We start from the raw sequence: 12,765 nt of genomic DNA, 5'->3' as shown, positions 1-12,765 counted from the left end.
ATATTTCTCTTGTCTTATCATCTTAAAAACCAGAGATGTGAGATGAGTTCATGCGTCTAAATGTAAAATTACAAATAAGCTGATGATACGCTAATCACAAGACACAACTTCCTTAAGAACTCTATAAATACATACACACACATGAAACCCTTTAAAAATCTTGATAGCAGCATTCCTGATTGCAACCAAGCAGTAACAACAGCTCACTTGCGCACACACACACACACCAAAAGACAGATTTAATTCCTTTTAGAAATCTGTTCTTGCATCTGGCGGGTTTACAGGCCCACATGTGGACCCAGGCCTATAATCCAACTAATGGTACATAATAACACTGAGGAAACCAAGAAAGCCATCACTTTTTCCCCTCCATCTATCCCTCCTTCCTTTATTCTGTCATTTCATCCATATTCACTAAGCACTGATCAGCAAACACACACACACACACACACACTAACACACAACACATGCTCAGGCTTGCGCGCGCACACACACACACACACACATTCCCAAAAAATGAGAAACAATTACTAAACATCACATCGTTTCCCCCCGCAAAGTGACTCCATCTCACCTCATTCAGCGTTTCCATCGGAGTTAACTCACGTCTGTGACTGTGATCAACATTTGCTGCCAGATGACATCAGCCAATTTAAAAATATCCCAATTTCACTCGACACCTCGCACAAAACGAGCAAAGCCGGGCTTGATAAGCACCCAGACGCAGCTCAGAGAGGAGGTTCAGGACATGCTGTCTGGATGCTTAGACTGGAATAATGAACTAATTGAATCCTGGCGTCTGGTCTAGATGATCGCCCTAGTTGGCGGGGGGATTGCTGGCCTGGAACCCAGTAGAGCTATACCTAAGCTAGTGCCACTTAACTGACGCATTTATTTCTTTAAATGTCCAATGTGTAATTTTTTGAGGATCTAACGACAGAAAGGCAATGTAATATACCTAACTATGTCTTCAGAGGTGTAAAGACCTTACAGAATGTGTTTTTGTTACCTTAACAAAGCGAGCGTACGCGTACAGCCGAACGCACAGTCTTGCAAAGTATACTGCTTTTGACTCATACGCGTACACACGGGTTTTGACGCATGCGCATTACGACATTTTGCAATATCTCTCCGGGCCTACAGGGGCAGGTTTTCTTCAACTACCTTGAATCGATGCTCCCAGGACACGGTTGCCACCTGGTGGTTACTGCAAGAAATGGAATGCGCATGCGCTACCTGCGCATACTTTATATGCGAGGTAACAAAATTCCGACGGTGCGCGTACTATTCTGATGACGAAATTTGCATCACGTACACTGTACGCTGTCCCTCGCGTACGTGTAAAAAGGGAACTATACTCCGGGCTTTAGAATAAGCTATTTCTATCCACATACACCGCGGGTCCCCTTACATGGAATTCGCCATGTTGTTTCTACAGTTGCGCAAAACCGACAAACTGCTCTACAGAGAATGAATTGAAAAGAGTCGAAAGAATTCAAGAAAGGCCTAACTTTATAAAGAAAAATTTGTCAAGATTTTCTTGCCAACAGGTCGTTTCAAAGCTTTATGACTTTGTGAATTCTTATAGAATATCCTAGCTGCTTTCCATACCAAATACTAAAATAATAATCACGAATATTTTACTCAAATTTTAATATTTTAAAAATATTTGCGCACAGTTTGTGACATCATTGAGAACTCTTCTCAGTGTCTACAGGGGACACAATTAAGATTATCGGGGTCTTTTTCTCAGAAAGCAAATCAAACTTTTTCCTTGTCCCAAGCAATCTTACATCTGTCATGGAAAAACAAGCGATATTAAAAAGATTTCATTTGCATTGTCTTTCCTATTGACACACGCAGTGCTTTGTGGTCTGCGTGACAGCATGAGGACCTCAGCGCCTATGTCCTACAACATAAAGGTGTTTCTCAACACTGACACCACAGACTCCAGAGCACGACCTGGTTCCTCCCTGAAGGCACAATACTGCCGCCGCTACACACCCAGCTGAACTTAAAAAGCTGAAACTTCATCCACTCTCACCATACAGATCCAAACACAAGAAGAGCGGGGACAAAACAAGAGGGACAGAAGACACAGAACAGATTCCCAGGGTCTGAATTCAGCGTTGCGTAACACTAATATGAAACGTGATCCAGCCTCCGAGCGCTGGAGAGGGGCTGAGGAGGAGCAGAGAAGAGTCTCAAACTGGGTCAAGGCAAGCTGTGTGAATCATATTCTCCAGTCGCACGGAGGAGTTGCGCAGGGTCACGGTGGAGATAATCGCGTGGTGTCACACCCTCAACATCTTAATTCAAAGTGTCCTGGGACACAATGAAAGTATTATAGAGGAAGTACAGATTGAAAAGGAGAGGAGGTGTGGCCGGCAGCTGAATTCAACAATGTAATTAAGCATCTCTATAGTGCTTGTTCCTAGGGTCAGGGATTTGAATCAAACCATTATTTCTAAGTATTAAATTAGGTCGATTGTGAAGATGAGTGTTACCTAGGGATGCGCTATTACTTTTTTAAGCAATCTAAATTTGTGCATGGAAGAAAAAAACCTCTTATCCTAAAGGTCCAGGGTGTGAAATTTAGTGACATCTAGCGGTGAGGTTGCGAATTGCAACCAATGGCTCACTCCACCACTCACCTCTCTTTTTCGAAGCACAACGGTGGCTGACACAGGACAAAGATGTTGTCACGTTTTTGCTTCTTTGCCAAAGTAGATCATGTGTTTACGAAACACGCCATGTAGAACAGTTTGTCCGTTTAGGGCTACTGTGGAAACAACATGGGGAATTACGTGCGAGGGTCCCCGCGGTGTATGTAGACAGAAATAGCTCATTCTAACGTAATAAAAACATAACGCTTCATTATTTAAGGTCTTTATACACCTCTGATGACATGGTTATGTATATTATACTGCATTTCTGTCAATAGAGCCTCTAAAAAAATTAAACATTGGACCTTTAACCATATTGTAAAACTATGATGTAGCGTTTATTAGCCAATTGTAGATCTAAACAGTAAATATCTGGAAAAGCAACAACGCCTAACAGTCTACCAAAACCATCCAGCCATGCCAACCTGGGCATCAACAAGTACAGACAAAACCCTCCGCTTTTCTTTCCTCTACTCTTCTACCAACGGTCAAGAGGTCAAATTCCTTATCTTCATTCGGGCCTCAGATACACACCGGCGTTCAAAGTCAGTGTGTTTACATTGGACATCGAGGCCAAGGAAGTTCCGCTTAATAGGTCACCCGATTCACGAAACGCTCATCTGAGCATCTCCGTCTTTCTTACGATTGGAGAAACCTGCTTTGAAGATCAGCAGACGAGACATGGACCACTATCCACTCGTAAATCCTGCCTCCAGCAACTGATGGTTAGTTAGATAGAACAGAAATGTTTGGTCTCAGCAACCAGAAATCAGTTTTGTGCAACTGAAAGCAAAATATTTATTAAAGCAAGGGGTGGAGGATGCTGAGAATTTTTGTGAATGATGAATGGGGCCCAAGGGTATGACGGTGATCGAACTTCCCAGTAATTCCCAGTTTGTGACTCACCCTTTAACCAATAGCACCATCCTAATCTGCCCTACAAGCCTTTCCTAAATTATCCCCAAATGTAGCATGAGTTTATCTCCAAAGAGAGAGCTAACCCTTAAGGTTAGCTGGCATTAGCAATAATTCAACACAACCGATTCAATAACACCAAACAAAGGTGTCCTCCTTAAAAATCCCTCTCAGGAAAAGATGGAGATAAATGGAGCAAAGCATCTGACTTCTCTTCGCCATTAGCACAAATGCCTAAGCATTCTTTGACCTACGTTTGTAGATAACATCAGGTTTCTTCAAAGGAGACCCATTGGAGGGAGGCAGTGGCTGCAGGGAAGTGGACAAGAGGGAATACTGGAGAAGATTAAACCAGGTGTACACAACAGTACATTAAGCACAATACACAAAATATAAGGGGATTTCTTATAATACTAACTTGCCCGCGCAAAAGACGCGAAATGTGAGAAAGCACAAAAGGTAAACTAAAAAGAGCATGCTGTCGTGAATTTTTTTTATCGTCAGGATGGGAAACGGAGCCAAGGAATGGAATGGGACTGCTAAAAAGCTCCACAAGCACTGCATTCTTTTAACATTTGATTTTGGGGCCAAAGGCTGCAGGGCTGGGAGGGGCATGTGTGCTTTAATGGGGGTGCAAGATGCTCCCCCACTAAAATCAATGCTCGCGCAGAGGTCACATTTTGCCCACAGAGATTTCTTTTACGAGAGAATTTAGGGCGTCACGTATTACATACTTTGGTGCTTATTAGTATGCAAACTCCTGTTTGTGTTTTACTTTTGGATCCAACACTCCGCTGAGGTCCCACTGTGTCCAAAGTTATGAAGCTTTCTGAACTCAATACAAAAAAAATACGCTTTGGCTCAACATAGATGAGGTATATTGTCTGAACCAAGAGCTTGGGTCTTTGAAGTGTAAAAGGCAGATTTCTGTACCTCAAGATTCGCTCTGGAATGTCACATGACGTCACATATTTGGGATCGGGTTTCCTACGGCTTTAAAATCCGGTCCACGAAATCATCCAAAAACCACAAGAACGTATATTTTTTGTCTAAAATACCCAAAAAGTCCCTTTTATTGCCAGCTGTGAGCATCGGAAATCGTTTTCATCTCTAAACTACAACACCTGAAGTAACGTGTTTCATATGCAAAACCGAAAGACACATGAACTTAATATTACCAAAATACAATGGCAAAGAATAAAATAAAAAGCAATTAAGCCGTCTACAAAGCAAGTTTACAGTGCCTGAGAGCCACGTTTTTACTTTCGCGAACGCTCCCAGTAGGACGCGTATACAGTTTTGTTGTTGATAACGGGAGCGCGCTGCGGATTGTTGCGTTTCAAGCAATGGCAAAATTTAATTTTCCATTTTGTTCTTTCACGTCATTCCCATTGTTGTGATGTAACAACTCGTTACGAAATGTTGCTATTGCTTTGACTCAAAGGCATACTGCGTATGTGCTGTTGGAATTGACGTGTCACTTGCATAAATCAAACAACCTTTGTTGCGTCTTTACGCCTCGCTGCTGTGTTGTGTAAAATAGTTGAATGCGTAACGGCACATTACTGTTAAAAGACCAGATTAGGCCTGTGTGTTGACAACATGTTTCGTAATGAATTTAGAATTCCAGAATTTTCCGGGAAAGATGTCAAAAAAACGAAAAGAAACCATCCTCTAATAACTGTCCGATTATGCTTAAAAGTACCTATTCTGCCAAAAGCGCAGAAAATGTATAACCTACAAGACGCATCTGACAATTTGCAAGTCATTTTAATGTTGCTTTCTAAAATGGCATAATTTAATAGCCTACACTAAAATTCAGCTGCCAAAGCAGAGCCAAAGTTTAAAAGTCAGCTCACGAAAAAGTTTTAAAGGCGATAAAAGAACAAAGTTTCGTTTAGATTTCGTTTCGTTTCCCATTCAACTCGAGACTTCCCTTTGCCATCAAAGAGTCAGCCGGTGTCGGCGCTTTTCTGCAACTTAAAAACTTTTAACAAACATGTTTGTTTTAAGCTTTTTGGAAACTACATTACCCCTTTCATACCCTTAAAAACCGCAACAACTTACCTCGGATTCAATGAATCTTGCTTATCAATTCTTTAGTCCCTAAATGCCCGAATTAGAAAGCATGTCATTCCCTTACTGCGAAGTCCACAGTGGACCAGACCAGTGTGGAATTCCGCCATGTCAATTATGTGGAAGAGCACATGGGGGGGGTGTAAAAGTTTACCGTAATACACCAAGTACTGCCTCAAACCATCTGTCTCTATAGGATACAGCAGTCTGAAGATGGAGATGATGCCAATGAAAAGGGAATAATGTACCTGTTGAAGTGTTATTTACCTTCAGATCAAATCAAACATTTTGATTGTTTTTAAACAATGTATAGTTGCACTAAATAAAAATGTAATAATTCCAATCTTTTCTGCCTGAAGTTTTTATAGTCGGGTTGATTCAGTCATTAATATCTAACAAAAATATCTAAGATTAAAATTCTTAAAAAACTATTGTGCATGTGCATTCTTAAATGATTATTGTGTGTTAGGACTAATTAAGTCAATATGAACAATAAGAATAACTATTACAACGAAAAATATAGCACATAAATAATAATGTAAAGTATGTAAGTATGTTAGTAGAGGAAATAACAAGTGATGTTATGGTTTATTATCAAAATCACGTGCTTTTCCACAAACGTATTAACTTCCTCTTTGTAGGTTCCACCACATCCTCACTCAGAGTGCACACTGGATTTTGTGATAAAGTCAAGTGGTAACCACTATTACCTTTAATGATTTTAGCTGTGTGGTACAATGATCTAATCAAATTCTCAATCCCTTCCCATTACATCACATTCTATTGACACATCCTGTGTCATAACTATGACATAAAATGCTGGTTCAAGTTATGTTTCTTGTCATATATTATGAAAATGGAAATATTCCACTTTCCAAAATATGGAGTTTTGAGAGACATTGCCTTCGAGTCGAATAAGAAATCTTCTATAGGCCATCTTACAAAATAAACAATAAAACTTACATTCATAGTTTGAGAAATAATGCATGTAAAATTTGATTTTTTTAGCTTCATAGAATTATTGTATTCAGGGTGCAGATGTGATATAATAAATCAGCAGCGCCACTTAGTGGTCAAAAGTAATATAGTCGTTAAATAAACTCTTATAGCTTTATAAAGTATTATTGCACTAAAACAAGATTCTTTACCAAGAACTAAACCTATTAAGCTTGCTATATTTGAAAACTACGTAAGCATTATCAAAATAACAAGTATTATATGCAAAATATCTCTTATTTTCATAATCGAAAATGTCTCCTTGGTTATTTTAGCTAGCATTACTGATGGGGGTGTAATAAATAAAGTAAACATAGAAAACCATATAAAACCTGTGCAGTGTTTTTACAGTTGGCCTGACAAACTCTTGTCCCATGTCATGTGACGCCGTGCAAACTGTTACTTGACAGCCTTTAAGTAACATTTCAAAATAAAAGTCGTTATCTTTAACATTTCATTAAATCCTTTACATTGTTTAAACTTGTTTATGTTGCTCAGAACAAAATACACTTTTTATGCTGTTCTCTTTTCCCTAAGCGTAATTACTATATTTAGATGTAAATGTAACTTTTTATACTTTCTTTTTGTTGGCTCCTAAGGCAAAATGTTAAATGCTTTGAATCTGATGCTTTAAATATCTTTGGATAAAAGCGTTTGCTACATTAATATGAAATAATAAGAAGAATAAATACATTTCATTAATATGAAATGAATAATCATCTTTGCACGAATAAAAATACACGGAATATACAAAATAGAACATATTACGATTTCAGATCGTTCATAAAAAATTAGCTTGGTTTTTGTCATATTCGACTGAAATGCTTACCCTTTGTTTCCACTCAATTTGTTATGTGTGGCTGAACTTCAACTAACATAAATACAAGCGGGAAAATCCCTTCCCATAGATTAAAAACGACGAGCGCGTGCAAACGTCTTAAACGTCTTATAGGACTTTTAATGTAAAATGTGGTGTGGTTTCAAAACCACTGCTTTCTAGGGTCAGATGGGATATTACTGTTTCATACACTTCGTATCTATGTCAAGGCTGAAACGGGATCAGCTTTTTTCTCTTTAAATTAAATTTAATCATGCGATTGATTTTGATCGGGTCGCTTTCACTGTCAATAGCAGCCGCTTATTACATTTACGTTCCTCTACCCAGCACCATATCAGAGCCATGGAAACTTATGTTTATGGATGCAATACTACGTGGTATAATGCATTTGGTAAGAATTTGTAATTGTTTACATGTTATACATTGTAATCAAAGCTGTGTAATTAATTTTCTGCGTGGATACATTATTTAAGCAATAGTGTATTTGAAGAGTTTGGTTCCAAAAACTCCGTTTTTAAAAAAATTCAAAAATCATGTTTTTTTGTTGTGCATTCCAATTAATATCAATCAAACTGCAGTTGGTTTGAGTAAAACACAATAAAAACATGTTTTTTTTTGTCATTTAGGAACCAAACACTTCATTTATTGTCATTTAATGGGCTGCTCGTTTTTATTAACTTTTTTTTATTTTACATTTACATTGTTTTTAAATATGTTTAAAATAACAGATTTTCAGAGAGAGAGACAGAGAGTACAGTATGAGAAAATAGTATACAGTAATAAAATACAGTGGTTCTCAAACTTTTGTTGTAAGACCCCTTTTGTGTATAGAGTGCATTGCTGCCCCCCACATAAAGATTTATAATCTTAAACTTAAAAAATGAATTTAACCCAAAACATATTCAGTGTGTGCTGAAACATCAACTCTTTTGGTTGGTGGTCTTATTTTTCTGATGTTTGATTGCACAAAATGTATGATACATTTCTATATTTCATAAAATGCATCAAAATGTGTGTCCCCCAGTTTGAGAACCACTGCAGTAATATCCCATCACAGACGCACACATTCAAGACTGTCCAGATTACTCACCATGCAACATAGACAATGTTATATATAATGATAGAACAGGTGCTTTCTAACTTTTCCCTTTTTTTCTGGTAGAGTTTTTTAGCTCACAATCTTGGACTGAGTGGCCCCTTTGATCTCATGAGATATGCTACTTCATGGGATGTGATATGGGGCCCAAAATCAACCCTAAAAGTCCGGGTCACAGATACTTCATTCTCTGGAGTCCAGGCGCAAGTATTTCAGCCCACTTTAACAAGCCTGCAGCAGCATTTAAAAAGAGGAGTAGTTTATTTCCATGGAGGTGGATGGACGCTCGGCAGTGGAAGTAGGTGATGTAGTTATTAGTTTATTAGTTAAATTGCATGTGATCCGTGTAACTATATTCTTTTGAGTGTGTTAGATGTAGTAGACAAACGAGATGTTTTCGGAGTTCTTAAAAAGTCTTAATGAGTCTTTAGATTCTGCACAGTTCACTGAAGTGTTCACTGTGAACAGATGGGCTCTAAGCACCCTCGGGTGGTTGAACATGGGAATACTTTTCACAATGGAGATTAAGATTTTGGTACAGATTATTATTCATACTCTGAATGTCAGATTTGTACACTGCAAAACAAAAGTGAGTCTGTTCGTGTTTGTTTTAGAACCACACATGTGAATGTTATTCAGAATTCCAACACTTGCATCCCTTGATCTTTCTTTATGAAAGTGAAAATAACTTCTATTGGTAAAATGTGTGTTTAATCTATTTGTTTTTGTTTGTTTGTTTTGTTTTAAGAGATGCAAACATATTTTCTTCAGTGCAGAACTATGGCTGAAGAACTGGATGCAGTTGTAATATCTATTGAGTAAGTAATATCCCTTTTAAATTGGTTTTGCATAATTTTTATATTGTTTGTATAATTCATTCATTTTTCTGTTCAGGTACCGTCTAGCCCCAGAGGCACGTTTCCCAGATCAGTACAATGATGCTCTTGAGGCCTCCAAACGTATCCTGACAGCGGAGGTGCTGGATCGGTACTCTATAGACCCAGAAAGAGTGGCCGTGTCAGGTGACAGCGCTGGGGCCAACCTAGCCGCTGCTGTTGCGCAACGGGTATAAAGAAATTCCTGTAATGTCTTTACGGTCCCAAATCTATGCTAATACGCATATTTTCATCATCGAGGGGAAGCAAAGCCAAAAGATAAAAAGGAGTGTGGAAAATGTTTAAGTGCTAACTATGTATAAACCATTAACATTTATGTTTAAATTTAAACAATGTTTAAATACATTAACATGTATTTCTCTTAATAATAATAATAATAATAATAATAACAACATGTATTTACATTTATGCATTTGGCAGACACTTAATAATTTCTCTCAATAGTAAAACCAAGCAACAACATATTAAATCATATATAAATATCGTAACCCTACCTTAGAGCTGCTCACTAAATGGCTTAAATACACATTTGTTTATTTATGTTTTTGACAGATGGCATTGGACAACAGCATTCCTATTAAATTCAAAGTTCAGGCTCTTCTCTACCCCGTTCTCCAGGCTCTGGACTTTAACACGCCCTCCTACCAGCAGAATGGCAACATTCCTATTCTCCACCGTCCACTCATGGCTCGCTTTTGGCTGGAGTACCTCAATGGAGATCCTACACTTGTTCCTGCTTTACTGGCAAACAACCACACAGCTCTGAATCAGGGCCAGGAGATAGCAGCAGCCAAAGCTAAGATCAACTGGACCCAGCTTCTTCCGGCGGCCGTTCAGAAGAACTTTAAGCCTGTGGTTCCACTGCAGGGTGACCCAAAGCTGGTGGAGATGCTGCCAGGTCTTCTGGATGTGAGAGCTTCTCCTTTATTAGCTGAGCTGGACGTGTTGAAGGCTGTGCCTCCTGCTTACATCTTGACCTGTGAACACGATGTTCTGAGAGACGAGGGACTGATGTACGGCAGGCGACTGGAGGAGGCTGGAGTCGCCGTCAGCATTGATCACTATGAAGATGGTTTCCATGGATGCACGAGCTTTGCTTTCGGACCCTTCCGATTCTCTGTGGGATTCCGGAGTTTTGGGAACTACATCCAATGGCTAATTAAAAACCTCTAGCGGTTCTTTTTGGAACATATAATATGAGATATAATATGAGACAGATTCAATAGATTTCTATTTTTATGTTAAATTTATTTTTATTTTAAACCGTTTAGAAGGAATCCTTTTATGCAACGATTCAATGCAACAGAGTATTTGTGAAAAACTGAATAGGAAAAAAGCACAATGATTTTCAATGCCACTGAAATATTACATCTTTACCTCTGAATTTAAATAGTTATCAATATACTATTGTTTTAGTATAAGTGGGATACTACTACTTTGTATTATATGGGTAATGCCATAAAATTCAGGATGATCCAGATTATGCAAAAGATGCTTCTGTGTTGACAGAATTTTATCCAGATAAGGTGGAAGGGGCTTTACCAATCTAAAGAGTATTTTATTGAACTAACCATTGGACATGTCTATGAGTGCAAAATGCATAAGCATTTTATGAAAATAATATTTTATATGTGCATACTTGGTAAAAGATACCTTTTGACAACTTTTAGAAGTACACAGTATGACATTATGGTGACAAAACACCAAGTTGGGTGCATTGTGGTTTGAAAAAAGTAAAACATCTTTAAACTAAAAGAGCTTTTAGAACGCTAAATCGTTTTATGGTATCATTTTTCTAATGTCTTAAACTGTAAAAGCAGATGAGAAAACAAGATGCTTCTTGTTTCATTCATTCAGGATTTGCTTTGATAACCCATTTTTATGCACCTACACACACACAAACACACTGGTTTCCATGTTGTATGGGGACATTCCATAGACTTCCGTTGATTTTATATCAGGCTTATGATACATTCTATCCCCTATCCCAACACCTAAACCTAATAATCACACAAATCTTTCTGCATTTTTTTATTTTTAATAAATATCATTCTGTATTATTTATAAGCTGTTTTCCCTCATGGGGACCTGGAAAATGTGATGAATACCAGTACACACACACACACACATTGTGCTGACTGGCCTAGTTTTCTCCAGCTGCAACTAGGCATGACATATGAACAGATGTGCATTACAATGCCTCAAAGAGGACCAGTGGTTTTGAATCAAAATGAGAAATTTATAATACATGCATTTATTTGAGTGAAAAATCATTGTTTAAAGATCATTTGAAGTATTGCTGATTTATTTGAGTTTTTGTTGCTCTCCTAAATGATTGTGTTTAGCTGATTTTCACACTAATCTACACACACAATAAGAAACAATTTTCTGCTCCTGTTATTTTACCACTCTGTCTGTAATCTGTTAACTTTGTTAGCACTTTTATGATGAATTGTGAACTTGGTTTTGAATAAAGCATATGCTAAATAACTGAATGTAAATGTATATTCGATAAAATAAAATATTTCAAATGCAAGAATGTTTCTGAAACAATTTATGTAAAGCTCAGTGTTTGGTTTACCATGAAAACGTGCACGTTTTATCCTCAAATATTTTTTTCTTTCTGCATGTTGCACATTCTCACGTGATCTACAAGGCATTTTCTCAGGACTCAAGTCTTAGATTTGTAATTAACAAATGTAAAATGTTGTGTTATGTAGTGTTTTATTATACAAGGAAATGTATGATAATGTATGATTATAAAAGGCAACAAATATTTTTGAAAGACTTTATTTATCAGTCAAATTAGGAGTCTTGACGTGTAATTGAAAATTGCATGATTGAATTATAGAAATATCTTAAAGTGTGGGATAATTAAGCCTGCTACATCACAAAAGTGTTTTACTAAGAGATTTACAATGTTTATGTTTTGCGCTATTGCAGCCGACAGGCGTTTCACAATCGTGACGTACATTAAATGTGACGCTATGTAAACAACTCACACGACCAGTGAAGAACGTTTCAAAATAAAAGCCCACACACAAATAGACTTCAGTTATGGGAGCGCTGAGATGGACAGAATGATCGTTTAAGCTTTCCCTAAATATCGCCACGTGCGCGCCTGTTACACCAAAACCTTAAAATTAAAGTATACTTCTGATCTCTCGGTGCCGCTGGCTATGTAAATGCACTTACGGACCTAACGTGTCTAAATATACAGACAACAAACACAGTAAAACAACTTGACACATCTAATAAAAATTTCGTATACAAACTCAACAT

General features: G+C 37.8%; 2 protein-coding genes across 4 annotated transcripts in view; one reads left to right on the top strand and one right to left on the bottom strand.

Annotated features, from left to right (window-relative positions):
- fndc3bb (fibronectin type III domain containing 3Bb) overlaps nucleotides 1-5,757 on the bottom strand; it is a 55,294-nt gene extending 49,537 nt beyond the window's left edge. Inside the window, exon 1 of the mRNA XM_057322680.1 lies at nucleotides 5,649-5,757. The gene's annotated coding sequence lies outside the window, so the exon portion shown is untranslated. The remainder of the gene's footprint in view (nucleotides 1-5,648) is intronic.
- Nucleotides 5,758-7,641: 1,884 nt separating this feature from the next.
- Nucleotides 7,642-12,012, top strand: LOC130546992 (neutral cholesterol ester hydrolase 1-like). 3 transcript variants are annotated; one of them, XM_057322594.1, is made up of 5 exons: nucleotides 7,642-7,882; nucleotides 8,654-8,885; nucleotides 9,336-9,405; nucleotides 9,482-9,653; nucleotides 10,102-12,012. In XM_057322594.1, exons 1-5 carry the CDS (start codon nucleotides 7,745-7,747, stop codon nucleotides 10,654-10,656), a joined length of 1,167 nt encoding a protein of 388 aa, XP_057178577.1. In that variant the 5' UTR covers nucleotides 7,642-7,744; the 3' UTR covers nucleotides 10,657-12,012. The 3 variants fall into 3 exon arrangements, with proteins under 3 accessions (XP_057178577.1, XP_057178576.1, XP_057178578.1); XM_057322593.1 differs by having other exon boundaries at nucleotides 7,643-7,882; nucleotides 10,036-12,012; XM_057322595.1 differs by lacking the exon at nucleotides 7,642-7,882 and having other exon boundaries at nucleotides 8,746-8,889; nucleotides 10,036-12,012.
- Nucleotides 12,013-12,765: the final 753 nt, after the last annotated feature.

The sequence above is a fragment of the Triplophysa rosa genome, linkage group LG23 (genome assembly GCF_024868665.1).
Source record: "Triplophysa rosa linkage group LG23, Trosa_1v2, whole genome shotgun sequence".
In the NCBI taxonomy this organism is placed as follows: domain Eukaryota; kingdom Metazoa; phylum Chordata; class Actinopteri; order Cypriniformes; family Nemacheilidae; genus Triplophysa; species Triplophysa rosa.
The sequence above is the reverse complement of the archived record's forward strand: the minus strand, read 5'-3'. Positions and strand labels throughout refer to the sequence as shown.